This window comes from Cavia porcellus, unplaced genomic scaffold, assembly GCF_034190915.1.
Source record: "Cavia porcellus strain 051 isolate PalLab524CR breed Dunkin Hartley unplaced genomic scaffold, mCavPor4.1 scaffold_12, whole genome shotgun sequence".
In the NCBI taxonomy this organism is placed as follows: domain Eukaryota; kingdom Metazoa; phylum Chordata; class Mammalia; order Rodentia; family Caviidae; genus Cavia; species Cavia porcellus.
The window spans coordinates 81,630,520-81,650,150 of record NW_026947495.1 but is presented as its reverse complement, the minus strand read 5'-3'; the positions used below and the strand labels follow the sequence as shown (position 1 = coordinate 81,650,150).

At 41.5% G+C, this 19,631-nt stretch overlaps 2 protein-coding genes across 6 annotated transcripts in view; one reads left to right on the top strand and one right to left on the bottom strand.

The window, feature by feature from the left end:
- The window catches only part of Boll (boule homolog, RNA binding protein), a 43,547-nt gene extending 34,993 nt beyond the window's left edge, over positions 1–8,554 (top strand). Inside the window, exon 11 of the mRNA XM_063259506.1 lies at positions 3,005–8,554. Coding sequence (XP_063115576.1) covers positions 3,005–3,028 — 24 coding nt within the window. The 3' untranslated portion in view covers positions 3,029–8,554. The remainder of the gene's footprint in view (positions 1–3,004) is intronic.
- The window catches only part of Mars2 (methionyl-tRNA synthetase 2, mitochondrial), a 40,847-nt gene extending 24,672 nt beyond the window's left edge, over positions 1–16,175 (bottom strand). The window contains exons 1-2 of one of the 5 annotated variants that reach the window (XR_010050958.1): positions 14,044–16,175; positions 10,492–10,533 (exon numbers count right to left, since the gene is read on the bottom strand). Coding sequence is in view for 1 of the 5 variants with exons in the window: in XM_005000715.4 (XP_005000772.3) it covers positions 14,247–16,160 (1,914 nt within the window). In the remaining 4 variants the exon portion in view is untranslated. Of the gene's footprint in view, positions 1–10,062 lie in introns of those variants that run through there. The other 4 variants (XR_010050956.1, XR_010050955.1, XR_010050957.1 and 1 more) reach the window with 4 other exon arrangements.
- Positions 16,176–19,631: the final 3,456 nt, after the last annotated feature.

Genomic DNA, 19,631 nt, shown 5'->3' with positions numbered 1-19,631 from the left:
TTTTATTCCTGGCACAAAAAAAAAAAAAAAAGATTGAGCATAAAGCAGTGAAACAGAGACAAAAAGCATATATGGTCAGTGAATCAAAGAATTGGTTCTTTGAAAGAATAAGCAAAATAGGCAAACCCTTAGCCAGTCTAACCAAAAAAAGGAGAGAAAACACAAAGTAATAAGAAATTAAAAAGGTGAAATCACAGATGACAGTGCCAAAGTCAGATTATTAGCACTACTTTGTGCACCAGTAAATTTCAGAATACAGAAAAAAAAACAGATTTGTACATACATATGAATTACCAAAACTGAACCCTCAATAATACAATAACACACAATGAAACTGAAACAGTAATAGAAAACCCACACTGAGAAAAGGCCAGATTTGGATGGATTTATTGCTAAAGTCTACAAAAACATCAGGGAAGATCTAACACCTCCTCAAGCTCGCTTACATTGAAAGAAATTCCTGAGGTCAGTCCTGAAAGCTAGTATAACTCTAATTTGAAAACCAGACAAAGGTCCAATAAAAAAGTGAACTACAGACCAATTTCATTAATAAATACAGATATTAAAATCCTCAACAAGATACTGGCAAACAATGCAACATATTATCAAAAACATCATACATCATTCCAGAAATGTAAAGATGGTTCAACACATGCAAATCCATAAATATACCATATAATACAGAAGGAAGGACAAAAGTCACATGATCTTCTTTTTTTTTTTTTCCTTTTCCTTTTTATCGGTACTGGGGATCAAACTCACAACTGCCTGCTTGCAAGGCAGGTGCTTATGCCGCTGAGCTAAATCCCCAGCCCCTACATGATCATTTTTAATGCAGGAAAGTTCTTTGACAATATCCAACATCTTTTCATGATTAAAAAAATGAAAATACATATAGAAGGACCTTATCTCAGTCTGATAAAAGCTATTTATGACAGACCTATTGCCAACATCAAAATGGGGAAAAACTGAAAGATTTCCCTCTAAAGTCAGGAAGAACAGAAAAATTCCCACTATCGTCACCTCTGCTCAACATAGTACTTGAACATTAGCAAGAGCAATTAAAGGCAAGAAAAAAGTAAGTATAGGAAAGAAGTCAAATTACCATTTGCAGATGGCATTATTCACCACATAAAAGATTCAGAATCCACCCAAAGATTCTTAGTATTAATAATCAGATTCAGTAATGTAGCATGATACAAAGCACACAAAAATCAGTAGCACTTCTGTTCACTAATAATGAATCCACTGAGAAATTAGGTAAAATTGTCATTCACAATAGCACCAAGAAAAATTTAAATACTTAGGAATTAACCTAGCTCCTCTACAGGGAAAGTCCTCTACAGTGAAAACTAAACATCAAAGAGAACACCAGAAAATGAAAAAGACATCCCCTAATCCTGGTTAGGCAGAACCAGCGTAATTCAAATGGCCATACTTGCAAAACTGATGCACAGATTTAATGTCACAATCAGAATACCGTCAGCGTTCTTCACAGAACTGCACAAGTTTCATACAGAATCAAAAGAGATTCAGGATAGCAAGCACAGTCTAAGGTAAAGAGCAGAGCACAGTCCTGAAGTTGAAGTTACATTACAGAGCTTCGTTGATAAGATAGCATAATGCTGACACAAAAACAGACATGAAGTTCAGTGGAAAAGGAAAGAAAAAACCAGGCATTACACTGCAGATAAGGTAGGACAACTGTACTCATTGAAGAATATTGCCAAGATCCAGTACCTTCTTATCCCAAGGGTTCTTTAAGTCCCTAGGTCTAGTGCTGGTCCTCATCTTGTAGATTCTCTTTACTCAATTCTGCCAGCTTGCTTGTCCTCCAGTTTCATTAATCCTAGGATGTGGCTCCTTTTCCTTGCATTCAGTTTGAACGTTCAGCATTACTGTCAGAAATATATTTCCTCCTCATTAACAACTGCTGATACGCACAGTTCTCTTTGCCCACTGCGCTGTTTTCCAGTTTTCTTTATTTTGGGGGGTATAGACGGGTGCCGGAGATTGAACTCACAACCTTATGCTTGCCAGGCAGGCGCTTACACCACTGAGCTAAATCCCCAGCCCCTATCACTTTTATTTTTACAGTGTTTGAATTTGATGCCAGTGCCTTAATTTGCTTCCTAACATAATTCTAAAACATTATCCTCTGAATGGTCACAACCTCCTCAGACAGTTGTGTGTATACAGTTTCTTACACTTTCTTTTCAGAACCCTCACTAGTTTCCCCATTTAGCTCTTCTAAAATGAAAACACTACCAATGATGTTTCTGACCTCTTGATGCTGTGTAGCTTCTCTACTTAATTGTAACTTAAAATCAAGTTCATTATTGTCTTAATGATTCTGTTTGGGTACACCTTACATGGGATCTTGCTTGAGCAATATGTCCAGGTCAGCATCCAACTAGTAATAGTTTCAGAAAAGTTCCAGGACGGCATAGGTGTATGGAAACCCTCTAGATTACACAGCATGAGTACCTATGCCTCCGCTGAGGCCAACTCAAAGGGTACTTTGGGGGTTTTAGACATTTCTAAATAGTCTTTTACCAAACTTCATTCCCCTTTTAAAAAGGATTTAGCTCAGCGGCATAAGCGCCTGCCTTGCAAGCAGGCAGTCATGAGTTTGATCCCCGGTACTGATAAAAAGGAAAAAGACAAAAAAAAAATTTTTTTTAAACCCACCTAGAAGAAAATATTGTGACTCATTTGTAGTTCCTACTGGCATAGTCTTCCTTTTATGCTTTTATGTACTGAACACTTAACACTAGGACATGAGAGATTGTGTAATACAGATTTTAAGCTCTCAGAAATCAGAGAACAAGCCTTTCTTGCATTCTGGGCCCCTCCTAATTGCTAGCCTCCCACTTCATAGCACTCTAATTATACCACATTCTGCAAATATTTAGTAAATGTTGACTAATGTTGTATGCTTATCTACTCTTACTTTGTTTTTTCCTTTTCTCTTTTTGATCTGTATTTTCTCTTTGCTTAACAGACAGTGTGGAGCATTCATTATTAAGAATGGTGGCTCTAATCCAGCTCAACTGATTTCTTGTCCAGTGATCCTTGAATGACCAAGATCCTGCTGCAAGGGACTGGCTAGAAGCTGCCCATTGTGAAATTTAGGATTAGTTAATGCCTCAGCATACTTATTCCACTGTAAGCTGTCTCAAATTTTATGAAATTTGCTTTTTCAGCTGTTTTACAAAAATTATTTAGGTAGATGTGGCATGTTGATTTTTTATGTGTTAACCTAACTGTAGTGACATTTTTTACATGTTTTATCCATTCCTAAATAACAACCACATTGGGAATAGTGAGGTGTCTTTTATTTTCTCTGCTTTGTGTTCTTAACTTTTAAATACTATGTTTCATATTCTTTTTTATTTTAATATTTTGGATAAGAATCATTTCAACTCTAATAGAATTTTTAATATTTCTGTACCTTTTAGAGTATATTATTTAGCCCTAATGATTTACTGTTACTGGTTTGCTATTTTGTCATTGAATATGCTTTTGTTTAATCTTTTATTTATTCATTATTGCTACTTAATTTTATTTCTGCCAGTTACTAGACTTTAGATAGTATTTATATTTTATATCTTCCAAATATGAAAAATATCACACATGATCAACATATTTGTTTCTTCATGTGATTAATTTTGACTATTATTAAATTTTTCTCTAATGCTAACAGTAACATAACCTACAATATCATACATTTGGTACTATTTTTATATAATATAGAGCTACCTCGTGGAATTTTAGTAAAAGGGCTTTCCTCTGATACGATCCCATAACATTAACTGACATTCCACTGTAGTAGGGTGCCTGGAATGCTTTCATCTTTCAGCCTTCCCTTATTTTTTTACCAGTATATTGAATTACATATCTGACTGATTGTTAAAAATATAATTGTTTTTATAAAATGCAAAATTATTTCTTATACCAAAGGAAAAAGATTCTGATTCTAAAGCCAATCCACATTATAAAATTGGAAAATGGCAGAACTGTTGTTCAGAAGATGCAGAACAAACCAATAAGAGCTTTTAATTACTAAGATTTCTGTGGTAGCAGAAATACCCCTTTTTAATCATTTGCAGTTCTTCCACTAACTTTTAGAAGAGAGGGAAATCCCCCACTGGCATTACTTTAATAAATCTCTTTTCCCTCTCCTGTTCAAACTGCAGATGTGTTCCCTACTCAGCAGCAGCAGCCGAAACAGGACATAGGCCCCAGAGGTTTTCCAAATGTGTCAGATAGGGTGTTTTCCTTTGAAACCATGAGCCCATCTGCCAGTCAGATGGTTTCATGAGAATGGCAGGAACCTGTAGATGTATACTAGCATATACAAGAACCTCATGTGCATTAATTATTTTCATTTATCGAACTATAAATAGACTAAGTCCCACAATGAAATTTCAAGTTTTCGTTCTGTAAGTTAAAAAAAATTATTAACCACAGATGTTAGAGATCATCTTTTAAAAGCAATATCCTTGAAAATAAAAAAGTTGATTGTTTTGATATTCAGATATTCAACATGATGCTAAACAAATCCTGAAGTGTTAATAAAAGTGATGTATTATTGGGCAAGGATTTTTGATAATAATTAATACTGAAGTGTGTTTATTCCACAGTTACATAGATTATATGCATTCACACATTTATATTATGTATATGCACACATATATAGATTATATGTGTATTCTATATACATTATATATACGTATAATTCACACGTGTACTTTTAGAGTTTAGCTCATAAAACTGGATTTATTGACAATCTGAATGTGTGGGTAATATCTATTTCTTTATGGCCTGGTTTGATAGTACAAACAAGATAAATTTAGAAAAAAAATTTTTCCTTACATGTAAGAAGTGTAACCCATTTTATTTTTTCTATTTTGTAGTGTATCTTCAATCAGTAATTTTGAAAAGCTTTTACTTAGTACACAAAACTTCAAACTAGTAAACTAATAAATTATGGATTTGCAATTTTATCATTCTTTTTAAGCATGCCGCTTAAGATAGTATCAATTAATGTAATACCAAACCTGATTATAATTAAAGTGCACAGTAACAGACTAAATAGATAAGACATTTTATTTAAGATATCACTAGTAAGTGATACCATACTTACATCTTTTTTAAAAACATCCAATTTATAGATTTTCCATCTGTTGATTTGTCTGTTTTCCTCATTGATAATGTATTTCTTAGTGAACAGAACCCAGAACTTGATGATTTGATGTTTTGTTGATAATTTTCTGAGTGAAGCTAGTATGTCAATCCCAGGTTTGCGTTTCTATCAAGGTGTGTACCTATAGATAACTGTCATTTAGTATTTCTATAAAGGTGTTACTGGTCATAAATATCTTTTTGGTGTGCTTCTTCTCTTTGGAAAGCAGGGTACACTTAGAGACCAAAGCCCCTCCGTCCTCTTCTACCAGTCTTCCCAGATCAGCTCCTTTACTTGGTGGCTCACCAGAAAAAATTTAGGGGATTTTTAGGTTCCTCTCCATTCCTTTCTTTGTGGAATAGTGATGATAAAACATCTCTACTAGGGGGAAATCTTAGGAGATGGTAGTTTTTGTATTATTTTGTTCTGTTAAAAAGAGTCAAGTTTCTTTCCTGAAGTACACAGGCTTCAAAATAAGTTTCCCAAATGTCTTAGCATTTATTTTCTCCCATGACTTACACTGACAAATTTTATGGCATTCCATCTAGATCCTTGTCACTGATGAGTTTTGGTTCTTGGAAAGGCATTTTCCCATTGGCAGTTTCAAAATAGAAATGAAACTACGTATTTACCTTCTGTTTCATAAACCCCTGAGCCTACTAGTCGGCTCTTTCAGCTGGGGACATTTCCTACCTACCCGCCTATCTCCTCTTCAGCTTGTTCTCTACATACCTCCCCCTAGTTCGGATCAGTTGGAAAAAATATATAAATATCTGAATGTGCTGACATTTAGATAGGCCTCCCCTTCATTCGGGATTTCATTTCTGGTTACTAGCATTCTGAGGGATCTGTTTTCAGTTTTGATAGGATTTCTCGATTTTTCAAAAAACAACTTTTTGGCACGTTTTTGTTAGTGGATATTAGTTATGCAGATTAACGAGTTCCATTTTTTCAGATTCATACATGCACTCAACGTTCTGTAATCACCTCCCTATCACTCTAGACTTTTCTCATTCACCAAGTTCAGTTAACCTCAGTTGAAAACTGATAGGGTTTAAAGATACTTACTATATACCCATTTCTGCTTTCATTTTCAAATAAAGCATTAAGCTAAAAATTGCAATTAGGAATGCTTAATTTTGTAAGCGCTTTACCCAATTCCAACCATAGTACAAATGGCGTTGAAATTCCCAGGGTCTCTCTATGGGAAAAAAAATGCTGATATTGAGCTATATAAATAGAATTCTAATTTGGAAAGTTTCTCAAAAGCAAGAGAAAAAGTATCTTACCCTGCACAGCTTCCCTAAAAAAATGATTCAAAACCATATCGTTACCCAAAAGATTTAATCCCATTTGATAGAATTTCACACTATAAGGTAACATGATAAACCGCAGGCAATATGGGCAGAGATTTTGGCTTAATTCACTCAGCTTCAATGCTTCTAATTCAGACTTCAGAATACCACTCTGAGTGAACAGCTTCTTGCTGCTGCTTCCATTTCTGAACCCATTGATGCTAAACCTTCAAGTATGTCCACGATGGTTTCTAATAATGGCAGCAGCATTTTGGAAGTATGGAAGAGAACCAAGCCACGTTTGCTTGAACATGAGTTCATACGATAGCCTTTAATCCTCAGTTAATTTTGCTCTATAGATTATATATTGAGATAAATTTGAAAGGTGACAGGCAGAAAAGTATTTTTTGTGATTAAACCCTAAAAACTAGTGGAATTAGGAAGACTGTTTACATAATTTTTGTGTATTTTTAGTTTAAAAGAGCTGTCATGTTTCCTCTAAAGGCTGTCACAGCTACAACCCTAGCTAATGATGAAATTCAGACATTTCATGCTGTTCTTGGATAGGCGTGTGTTTGGGAGGACTGGGTCTGTCACAGCCGAGAGTTAGCCAAGTATATTCTCTGTCTGGGCCCTGTGGTATTTAATCAGCTTTCACTCATGACACATTTTAAATAAAAAATTTCTAGGCTCATTATCTTACACTGTTTGATTGTCAGACACTCCACTGTACCATTGTTTTGTTCTGTTACATCCATTTGAATATAGTCTGGATCACCTGAAAGTAGGCTCTGTGGTTATCTACAATGAAGACCATTTATAGAAATGCCTGGCTGATAGAACTTTTATCATACACATATATGCGTGTGCATGCATGCATGTATAAAAATAGAGCAAGCAAGTGGACATAAATCAGAACCGCCCGTTAAAACGGTGCCATGCCTCATTAGCAAGCCATGTGCACCACTGCCAGGTGTCCGGGCTGGAGCACTCAGGCGAGACATGTCCTTGAGACATGTGCTCGGCTTTTAGCAAATGGATCTTCGCAGCTCCAACAGCTGTTATGCTTTGTAAAAAGTAACAAGCAACTGCTAAGTCCCCACGTGTAACTAATAGATCAAACCTCTACCACTAACAGCTGATCACCTGTAAGGAAGGAGGCACAGGCTCTCAGGAAGTAGGGGTGGGATGAGAGATAAGAGTTTAAAAACAGTACTTTGTGAAAATAATTTGTGTTCACCAATAAATGTAGACATTTTAGTAACTAAACAAAAATGTCCAATCTCTTAAGTAGTGGAAGTCTGAATCAGAAAATATTTCAGTTCTAAAATAAGGAAACATTATAATAAGCATGAAAACATTTAATTACATGTTTATCAATAACCTAAGAATAAGCCAGTTCCTTAATCATATTGTGGAAATACAGAATTTAAATTTATAGATTGCCCACGGAAATTCTTCCTTAAAACCACTGAGCAAGTCAAGCATTCTGAGAAATCTATGGAACATAAAGTGAGAAAAAAGAGCTTCTCATGTACCTCAGGAACTTGTAATACCCTCAATAGCAAAAGATGTCTATAGCCTGTGCTGTTTAATCTTGGGAACACGGCATATTTATGTGTTTTCAAAATCAAAGTCCAACAAAAATGTATTTGTTCTCCATTCTTGCTTCATAGCTACAATGTAGGCATTTATCCATCTTTGTATAGAATTTATGTAACATTTGCTACTTTTGGCAGGGATTATTCAAGAAATAGATATATAGATATATAGATATCAATGTCAGTTTATTTTGTATAATTGATGCAATTCTAAAATACAGTGGTCATTATCATAATTGTCTACTTATGTCTTAGCTCAAAAATTGTAAGTGACTAAGGCTAAATATAACCTGTCACAATTTTCTCACAACACTGATTTCAATAAACTGTCTTTAATGATTACAGTACTGATAGTGTTTCCTTTTGAGACAGAAGACTTTTGTAACTTAACAAAGTATCCTGAAGTGGTAGTAACACTGTCTGGTTCATTGAAGTTTGAAACACTGTTAACTCTAGAAGCAACTAAATCTGATGTACCCATTTCAAAAATTACTCTTTGTTTTTATGGCTTACTCTTGACACTGACCTGTTTTAGCACTGCCTGTTCGTTACCAAGGAAATCACAAGCGGGCTTCTCTAAAGTTTCGCTTTTTTTTTTTTTTTTTTTGTCTTTTTCTTTTTATCAGTACCAGGGATCGAACTCACGACCGCCTGCTTACAAGGCAGGCGCTTATGCCGCTGAGCTAAATCCCCAGCCCCTAAAGTTTCGCTTTTTAATCTTAAGACACCGTAGTTCATTTTTCTTAACTCTTAACTTCTTAAGAGTTTAAAAGAACTAATAAAAACGTCTATACCCAGTTTCAAAATAATTCAGCATTAGGACACACTGTGCCTTCTTGATACTTTCAGTCTTCTTGAATCACAGTATTCACTCAAATCATTTAAAGTAAGCAGAACAAGGGATGAGACTTCAGGGGAAAGCTCAGGAGCTCCCAGTGACCCGGTGAAGTGGGCGTGGGAGGGCCACCAGGCGCCACCAGGGGTGCATCCTGCAGTGCTAGTGTTCACCAGCAGGTGAGTGGAAACCCGGGCTGCAGCAGCGTCCCTGGATGCTGTACTCCGCAGCAACGTACAGTATCACTGTTTTGTTTTGTGTTTTGGTACCGGGGATCCAATTCACAACCTCACGCTTGCCGGCAGGCACTTAGGCCACTGAGCTAAATCCCCAGCCCCTCTGAAATCGTAGCAGGGTACAGGATCACTCATAGTTTGTGGTGCGGCACACTCACAGTTCCCGGATTCTGTCTCAATAGTTGCTTTCCTACCAATAGGACTGGATTCTGATGTTACATTTGATACTATGTAACTTCTATCTTTTGTCAGAGTAGGGATAAGATAAAAACAGCAAAACTGGTAATTCAGAAGGCTATCATTGAATATGGCTTTTCTCAGCCCCCCTAATGGGCCTCTTTTATAGGCTTAGGATGCCTTCCTATCCAGTAACAAGTCCCAAAGTAACCTGCTGTTTATATCGTGATCACTTGCTAACACATCTTTTCCCCTTTGAATCCAGGCCCACTTAAGAATCTTTTTGTTTTTAAATCTTTCCCTTAAATAATTATAAAATTAAAACCATTTAAAATACATTAAACCTTAACTTTCTTTAAATCTTTTAACAGGAACCCAGGTTACAGTCTGTGAGCTTTTCTCAACTTTCATTTATAGGTTTGAAACCTCAGTATTCTAGCACCTAAAAAAGATTTCACAGCAGTGTATTTTTGGTTTTGGTTTTTTTGTTTGTTAACTGCACTATAACTCCCTAGTGCAGGCTGGCCTTGAATGCACTTTTGTAGCCCAGGCTGGCCTCAAAAATTCATGAAGATCCCCCTGCCTCAGCCTCCCAAATGCTAGGACTATAGGTATACATCACCACACCCAGCCTGTGAGGATTCAATTCTTATTGTACCTTCCTCTGCTGATTAGAATCTTGGATAACTATTTTACCCAGCCATAGGAAATAGTTGGCCCACAGACTTGGAATGTTCAGTTACATATTTTATTTTTTAAAGGGAATTAAATCTTAGCCAGAACACTGAAAGTACTGAATTAAATCATATTTTATACACTTATGTAGACTTAAAACCTATAACAAAGAACCAATCTACATCAAGACAAATTCCTTGATTAAAAAATATATCCTGGACTTTGAGGATTAATCACTTTTTTATACTAGGTAATACAATGTTACTTGTTTTTGAGACAGGGTCTTACTATGTAGTACACAATGGCCTTGAACTCAACAAGTAGCACAGGCTGGCTTCAAACTCCTAGGGATCCTCCTACCTCAGTCTCTCAAGTGTTGAGACTATAGGCATGTGCCACCATGCCCAGCTAGGTCATACAATGTTATAATGAATGTTAAAAGTACTTCACAGCCAAGCAAAAAAGTACTCCTTCCAATACTTACGACTGGCATGAAAATCCAGCTGTTGCTCAGTGGCATAAGCGCCTGCCTTGAAAGCAGGTAGTTGTGAGTTCGATCCCCAGTACCGATAAAAAGGAAAAAGACAAAACAAAAAAAAGAAAACCCAGCTGTCAGCTTTCATGTTACTCATACATACTTTTAACACTGAACTTTATGTCAGTAGTTTTCTTCTATAGTATTAAAATAGGATTCTTATGCATTATAATTTTACTTAACTGCATTCTAGGAATGAAGTAAAACCTGGGCTGGGGATGTAACTCAGTGGTACAGCAATTACCTAACACAAGGCCCTAGGTTCAATGCCCAGCACTGACAAAAAAAGCTCAGTGCTACAAGTTCTGCTTCTTATATAACCTACATAGAGTTTCTGCTAAGTTTTATAGCAACTTAATCCAATTTATTAAATTCTTTACTTCAAAGGCAGTTATGGCTTCTGTCTAAATGTCTCCCCAAAGCCTCATACGGTCATGGGCAGTAAGCCTTTCAAAGATGGCTGAATCTAGCTTCTGTGATTGGTTTGTTGTCTAGTGTGAGTGCTGTACCCACCTGGGGCAGGGAGCTGGCATACATATGAGGGCAAGAGGCGTGCTTCCCTCTTTTGCCTTTTTGTTCTTGCCGCTTTTCGTATCTGCCACCGTCATAAACAGTTAGTTGCCTTTGTGCCATGCCATCCTGCCTGGGAGCTAGCGATTATGAACAGAAACCTCCACAAACTGTGAGCTAAATAAACCTTTCCTTCTTAATGTTGGGTGTCAGGTATTTTATCTCAGTAATAAGAAAAATGTAACCAAAGACCCTTTAAAATTCCTAGGTGACTTTTAAAGCTATTCTAAAATACAGTGGACCATTGAGTTACATCCTGCCTAACATACGAACAACTTGGGTTATGACCAGGATTTGTTTTAGCTTACGACTGAGAGACTTGAGCTATGAGCTCAATGCAGGCTGCCTGTCCATCCAGATGGTCTCAGATCCAGGTTTAACCCTTAAAGAGGTCTGGAAGGAACATTACAACCTCCTTTCCTGTGTGGAGTGAGAAATTCTGGACCAGTGTTTGAATGGACATTAAGGTCTGCCTGTGTACAGGAGACTTTAATCCCCAACAGGAGTTATGGCCAGCCCACAGAAATGCATTGAGTTTCCAAGTCAAGGATCCACTGTATACTGCAGAGGGCATTTTTTAGGATTATCAGTCTCTTGTTATCAAGAAGTTACAACCTCCATACATATAATTAAATGTAACTGAAAAGCTCCAGTCAAGGGGCTCAAGGAATAGGAGGCTATAAACAGAACCACCATAGACAGCCAATTCATCTTCCAAAATGTATTTCTCCAAGTTTGGAACCAAGTGGAAAACTTCCTAACGCTGCCAAGCAGATTTCTAACCTCATGTCCGGAATGTAGATAACACGCATCATTCATTTGTTCTTTAGACTGTTCCTCTAAAATTGCTGGCTTGAGAATGTGGCCCCAGATACCTAAAAGCAGAGGCTACACCAATGACTATCCCCACAGTTCTAAGCCTTGGAGAAAAAAGGTCAGAAAATGTGATGGAAAAGTGTGGATTAATGATCCAAGGGACCAAAGATGTGTTTTTTAGGCCCTTTTAACTTTAGGGAAACCTTGCTGCTGGGCTGGCGATATGGCTCAGTGGTAGAGCACCTGTCCAGCACAAGGCCCCCTGCTCCCATCCCCAACACAGGAAGGATGATCTCAGCTGTCAAGCTTGAATAACTCTAGCATTAGCATTTTATAAAACAAGTTTTTTTAAAAAAATATTTGTTTTCCATGCTGTGCTTTGGCACTCCAGAGAACCTGGGTCACTGTTCATAGCACCACAAAGTCAGGTCCAATGTGTCCAGCTGGTCCAGAGCAGCGTGTTTACAACCAACTGATGATCACAACCAGATTCGACAATGGCTCTGCTCAGAGCATCCCGTCTTCTGGGATAACTGCGCTGTCTGTTTTGGGTGTTTCTGAGTACCTTAACCACACATCCAAGAGGCCAGCTAAGTCCTGCACCTGTGACAGGCTGCACAAAACGAACTCCACTCACATCCATCAGCAAGCCACGCACCTGTGCATGACCACTGCAAGCCACAGAAAGTTTCAAGGGAAAGACACTGTGTCTCCAGCCCTGGCAGGAACTGTCTTGCAGCTGTAAGGACACAGAGGTCATGGCCTCACTACTTGTCCAAATGTGTCCCTTCCTTTGTATTCACACTTGCCATCTTCACCAGCCTCTGCTCCTTCCAGCCCTGGGAGACGCTTCCTGCTTTGCCCATCCCTGTAACACCGTGCGTCATATGAAAGCCCCCAGTAACCAACAGGGTGCCAGCCAGCCCAGAGGACCAGTTTTCAGAAATGGTCCTTCTACGTCAGAATGCCTCTAGGCATTATTTTCCCAGCAACTAGGAATCCCTTTGCCTTGCTGATTCCAGGGGAACTGCTAACACACTTTTTGCCTGCTACCACACTTCTGATTTTCTGAGGGAAGTTGCATTTGATTCCTCACAGCTACAGTCACCTACATCATTCTGGTTTCCTAGGTTGAGCCATTGTATAAACTAATAACTTAAAAATCTCCTCTGGGAGGTTCTCCTGGGGAGCCGTGGAGAGATCTCCAAGTTCAGTCGGAGACTCCTGGAGCACTGATCAGTTCTTCCCTCCACCCTCACCTCAACAAATTCTCCAGAACAGATCTAAAAAAGGCACTCAGAACCTTTAAACTTTAATAAATTAAAAGAGCAAAACAATCAGAAAAAACTTGAATTCAAGTATTAATATTTTCAGCAACTATTACACAATTTCTACATGACATCTCAATTGACCAAAAGGAATCATGAGGTAAATTATGTGTGTGAATAACAAAATTAAGAACAAATAGAGTATTGCTCTTTTGAAGTCTACAAATTAGTCATACTTGTTATTAAAGTTGGAAATTTTTAACATCAAGTGCCTCAAGTTTCATAGTTTATCACATAAACAATGTGAAACACTAGCATAGTAGCAAGTGTCATTTTTCAGTAGTCTTTAAGAAACTGAAAATTCTACTTTATTGCTTTCTGTTAAAACAACAGTGGTTGCAGTTACCCCTTAAAATAAGTGAAAGACCCAAGAGGTGAAGAAGCAGAAACTAATTTATTTTAAATATTCTGAAACCTCAATCTTAACTGTGTGCGACCACAGCCACCTACTAGTTAGACCAGGACTGTTGGACTAAGAGTGTCCTGGCTGCAGGAATTTAAATAGGGATGAACGTAAGCAAAACTCATCTCGTCTAGGACACAAGGTTTTCAAGTTTAAGTAAAAGAATTCCTTTTTAACAGGAGACCCAGTTACACATAACAAAGTAGGGTTAACCATCTACCAAAGTAGGCAGAAGCTAGGGCTGGGGACCTCCAAACCCTACTCACAAGGATGTCACTGTACTAATTAGCCTGACAAGCGGACACCCTACGAGGTAGACTGCACAAATCGCTGGCTGGAAAAGGGTACAATGAGAGGAACAGTATCAGCACCCCCATCTCTTACCCATCTTTCCTGCAGACTTGTGGGACAAAGCCAGTTGTTAATGGCCAAAGAGAAATGAACCAGGGCAGGTGCTTGGAGGCCCTGTCACAGGGAAACACACAGCTTGTGTGCTCATCTGATGCAACACTTTAGAAAACACGAGTAAAACTTTCCTAAAAGGAAAAACATTTGAATTTTACCACAAACCAGGAAGAACTGAGTCTCTATGTCCCCTGAGCTTTCACCATCCGAACCCTGGACTGGTCCAGCCTTGGAAACAAAAGCCCAGTTTCAGGACCCAGCCGCCTCCCTTCAAAAGGGCACTGTCGTCCATAGAACCGAGGGAGGAAAAAGAGCTGCTGAAGGCCCCTCTCTGCGGCAGACACCCCCAGCCTGGACAGCAGTTTATCAGCTAGGCTTGGGGTAACCGGCTGAAGCAAAGTGCCAAAGACTCGCAAACACTCGAAGGCCACATGAAGTACTGTCCCCAACCAAGGAGCGTCCCTTGGGCTCTCCCAACTCAACTTCCACGGAGCATGCCTTTGGACAAAACCGTTGGTCTGCCGAACACAGCTGGACACCGCCTCCAGGGCTTTATAGATTTGAAAGTTATCATAGTAGTTGGCCACTTGCTCAGGCAAAGCAGCCACTGCATTCAAAAGAGCATAGTCCTCTGCCTGCGCGCGAACTGCCGGCCCCTGCGACCCTGGCTCAGTCGGGAAGCAGGCAGTGCAGAAAGCCGGGTAGGTGCCAGAGGGATTGATTCTGCCGGCGGTGCACCGGTTCAGAAGGCCCCCCAGCGCATCCGCCAGCTCGGAGTCCAGCAGCTTAACCACCTTCTCGTCGTTGTAGTCACAGTCCCAGTTGGGAACGCCCTGCCGGAGGAGAAAGTAGCGGAAGCCATCCACAGTATAGCGATCCAGACAGGCCACAGGATCCACCACGTTGCCCAAGCTCTTGGACATCTTCTGGCCACACACTGTCCAGTGGGAGTGGACGTAGATGCGACGTGGAGGGTTCAATCCAGCTCCAAGGAGGAGGGCAGGCCAATAGATGGCATGGAACTTGAGAATGTCCTTACCTATGACTTGGGATGCCGGCCACCAAGATCTGAACTCTGCGTTCGGGTAGCCAATGACAGTGAGGTAGCTGACCAGCGCGTCCAACCACACGTAAATGGTCTGCGAATCGTCTCCAGGGACAGGAATGCCCCAGTGCAGGTGGCTGCTCCTGCGAGACACTGAGAGGTCAGGCAGCTCCTCCTCCAGCCACTGCAAGACCAAACGATGGAAAGGCTCGGGGACAATGGCCCGCGGGTTGCTTCGTAGCCACCGCTGGACAGGTTCTCGGAACTGGGACAGCCTGAAAATGTAGTTTTCCTCCTCAGTCCAGGAGACGGGGTGCCCGCTCTCGAGGGACACAGGACACGACTCCCCTGAAGGGCCCGGCTGTCGGGTGACCTTGGCTTCGGGCAGGAAGCACTCGTCGGAGGAGCAGTACCAGCCTTCGTAGAGCCCTTTGTAAAGCAGACCCCGGGCCGCCAGCACCTCCCAGAAGTGTTGCACGGCCTCCTGGTGCCGCGCCTCGGTGGTGCGGAAGAAGTCGGTGGCGGCGACGCCCGCGTCCCGGAACAGCCGGCGGAACTGCGCGGAGACGCGGTCGCACAGCACGCGCGGGGCCAGGCCCGCGGCGGCCGCCGCCTGCTGGATCTTCAGGCCGTGCTCATCAGTGCCGGTGGACAGGCGCGCGGCGGCTCCGCTGGGAGCCCGAAGGCTGCGGTGGCGACACAGGGCGTCGCCGAGCAGCGCCGAGTACAGGTGCCCGATGTGCGGCGCCGCGTTCACATAGAAGATAGGCGTGGTGAAGAAGTCGTGCGGGTGGGCCGCGTTGCTGCCGACAGTCGGGCCACCCGAGCCGTAACAGCGCGCGCCGGGGCCCCCCAAAAGAGGGACCCTAGAGGCCGCCAGGAGCCTCAGAGCCTGAAAGACAGAGATTCGCAGCATGGTGCTCACCGGTCTCAGCAGAGGTCCATGGCGTCTCGGAAGCACGTGGGAACAGCGCATGCGCAGGGGGCACGCCCAGCTCCCGGCACGCCCAGCTTCCGGCACGCCCAGCTTCCGGCAGACAGCCAATGGCATCCTGCTGGGCGGTGACTTCCGGCACTTTCCTTCGCTGCTTCCGGCCGCGGGAATGCTGCTGGCGGAAGTCCCAGGGGCCGCACTAGGGGAAGCTAGGAGGCTCTGGCAAGACAAACTTCCGCCCTGGAGTTGTGGCTGTGGCTGAGGGCGTTTCTTCTGCGTTCAGCTGCTTGTGGGTACCAGCTGCTTGTGTGCGATGATAACCAGGTCGCAGAATTCCGTGGGTGGACGGCACACTACAGACTGTAGAATGTGACCTCTACATTGGTCCTCTGTGTTATCTCAACCAGATCAGGTGGGGAGGAAGAAAGATAATTACCTAGACCACTTAAGGGAAGGCTGAGAACCAAAGTGGGAAGGATGTTTTATCTGAATACAATTTGTGCTGAATCCACAAAAGTAGATTTGTGATCTGCCAAGCCCTTCCTAAAGGTTAATGATATTCAGGGAGATGCACAAAGGGAGAATTATTTTTTGTTAGACATCTCTTAAAAGCAGTTGTTAAACCAGCAGTAGTAACACACACAAGTAATCCCAGCACTCTGTAAAGCTGAGGCAGAAGTGTCACAAATTCTAGCCCAGCCTGGGCGATTTAGTGAATTAGCATATCTCAGAAAAAAAAATTGTGTAAACAACTGGGGTGTGTCTTAGTGCAGAGGCCCTGAATTTGATCGCAATACCACCGAACCAAAAAAAAGCAACTGTTAATATATACGTTTTTTTAAATTGAGTTCCTACTAAATCGCCAAATTGCCTAGGCTGAGTTGTGAGTTGTAATTTGTAATCCTCCTGCATCAGTCTTCCACAATGCTGGAATTCAGATGTGCACCACAACACTCTGCAATCACGTTCTTTTTCTTTTTTAAATGGTCTTGAAATTCTTCCAAAACTGTTATTTTTAAGTTTTCTTTCAGAGCAGAAGTCTGACTTTCAGGGAGAGAACCCAGGAGCTTAGAACTGGATTACTAATAATCCCTGGCTCATATCTCACTCTCATCTTTGATCTACAGTTGACCTCCCCCCCCCAAAAAAAAAAGAAAAATCAATGCAGATATAATGGGGTGGAGCCCTTGTGAATCCACAACAGTCCTAGTGCAAATAGACGTTTTCAAAGTGTGGTGCCCAGAACAGTACACACATTCTTAGATCCCGTGTGTCACCTACTGAGACAGAAATCTGAGATTGGCCCCAGAATGTAGGCTCTAAGCAGCTCTCCAAGTGATTCTGATCACAATGAAGTATAAGGACCACTGAACAGAGCAATTAGCAGGGATTCCGTTGTGTGGGCTGGTTTTTCCATCTGTCTTCTCTCAGAGGTGATCGCCGACCTGAAGTTTGTGGACCTGAGGACTTGTGCATCCTCAGTCCCCTGCTCCTGCTCCATCCCAGTAACATGTTGCTTACTTTCACCTGTATTTGAACCTTCTCAAAAAGGGTGTGACACTTTGTTTCTCCTTCAAGTTATCCTTCTTCGTTCAACATTTTGTGACCAAGGTCATCATTCTGTCGTGGGTAACCATGCTCTCATTTTGGCTGCTGTGTAGTGTATGACGAAGGCAAATGACTCTGTGGTGACACAGATGGGCCAATTGGCACAGAAGGCACATGGAAAACAAACATCCACCGAGTGTGTTTAGTGGATGGGCTCTGCTTGGTGGGGCAGCTTGAGAAGGGCAGGGAAAGGGTAGCTAAGATGTGAGAGGCCAGGTACGTAACACTCCCTGCAAGCTGAAAGCCTTATGGAACAGAATGCTACCATATGCGTACATAAAATGTTACGTTAAATAGAAGAAGCCAGACACCAGGGAATGGAGGGTGAATGCTTGATGGGTCTGGAGCTCCTTCTTTAAGTAACAAAAAGATTCTGGACCTAAGTGATGATGATTATTGTGCAACATAGGGAATGTACCTAATCTCACTAAATTGTACTCTAAAATACCTCAACTGGGAAATTTTATATTTTTTATATTTTGCCACAGTTCTTTAAAAATGGTATTTCACTATTGTCTTGATTTGCACTCCTCTAAGTATGAGTAAAATTGGGCATCTCTTCCTGTATCAGTGAACTGTACATATGTTTTATGCCTTGGATATACAATGTTCCCCAAAAGCCTCAGAGGTAGAATTGGACGGGGTAGGATTGAACCCAGGGCCTTTGCAATGAGTTATATCTCCAGCCCTTTTAAATTTTTATTTTGAGACAGCATCCCACACTATCAGGTTTGTCCTAGATCCCTGATCTCCAAAACAAGTGTACGGTGGAGGTTAAATAAAAAGAGACAAATTGTATGATTTTTAGGGCTCTGGGAGGCTCAAAACCCTTTAATTAAGCTTGAAGCTTTGAGGGTAAAGACAAAGGATTTTCTGGGTCAGTCCACTACATAAGGACCAAGGACAAAGGGCAGAGAAACTGAGGAAAGCGCAGGCAATGAGCAGGACCTTGGGAGTCACTTCCAGGACGTCTCCCAAGTCATGAATCAAGTCAATTCAGTAGCACTGTCTTATCACGAAGACATGGTAGAAGTGAGACTGTAGGAGTAATTGTTATAGCTGCAATCTCTCCCTAGTTAATTGGGGTTGGAGCCAGAGTGTCCACAGCTGTGGCCTTATCTTGCCCTTTGAGGTATCTCTGGCCTCACAGGCCACTACAGGCCCCAGCAAGGACATAGAGGTTCACTTACTATGAATCTGCTCCCGCAGCCAGGCGAGGGGCCTAAGCCTAGGACAGACTCACAGTTAAACATAGAAGCCAGTTAGTAAATTTAAATCCTGCTCAGAGCTGCCGCGTAGTGGTCTCCAACATCCCACTAAGATTCCCAGGCTGGATTTGAACTTGTAATCGCCCTCCTGCTTCAGCCTTCCAGAGTGCTGGGATTACAAGCAGGCACCACCCCACCTGGCTCCACTTTCAGAAATCTTAATAAGTAGATTTTAACTTTAGTGCAGTAGAATTTATCATCATTTAAGATTGTCATTTTTGTCTTAAAAACATTCTTTCATTTCTGAGAACAGAAATGAAACCAGGGTGTTACCCAAGCTAGGGAAGCTCTCTCTGTGCGCTGATCCAGCCCAGCCCTAGAACTGACTTTTTCTGTGTCAGGTCGGGATCTGGTTTTCCCCGAGTGACCAAGCAGCTGTCCAGTTCCCCTTCCCCCTGCACGACGCGGTGAACCACCGCACACCACGTCCGCTGCTGCGCTCTCTAGTCTGCTACGCCGGCCTATTTGCACTTTGCTAAAAACCTTGATTCCTACAGCTTTACACTCAGTACACAGAGAAATCATCTCTCTTAGCCCTCCATCTGCTACATAAAACCATTAACACCAACCCGACAGGTTCCAGGTGAAAGGCTTGTTGGTCACTATCGGATTAAACCCACAGCTGTGCCAGAACCGAGGGCCAGCAGGGTGGTGCGCCCACCGTGCTGGCTGTTCCGAAGCAGCTACGAACGTCCTTCCACTTCCCTGGATC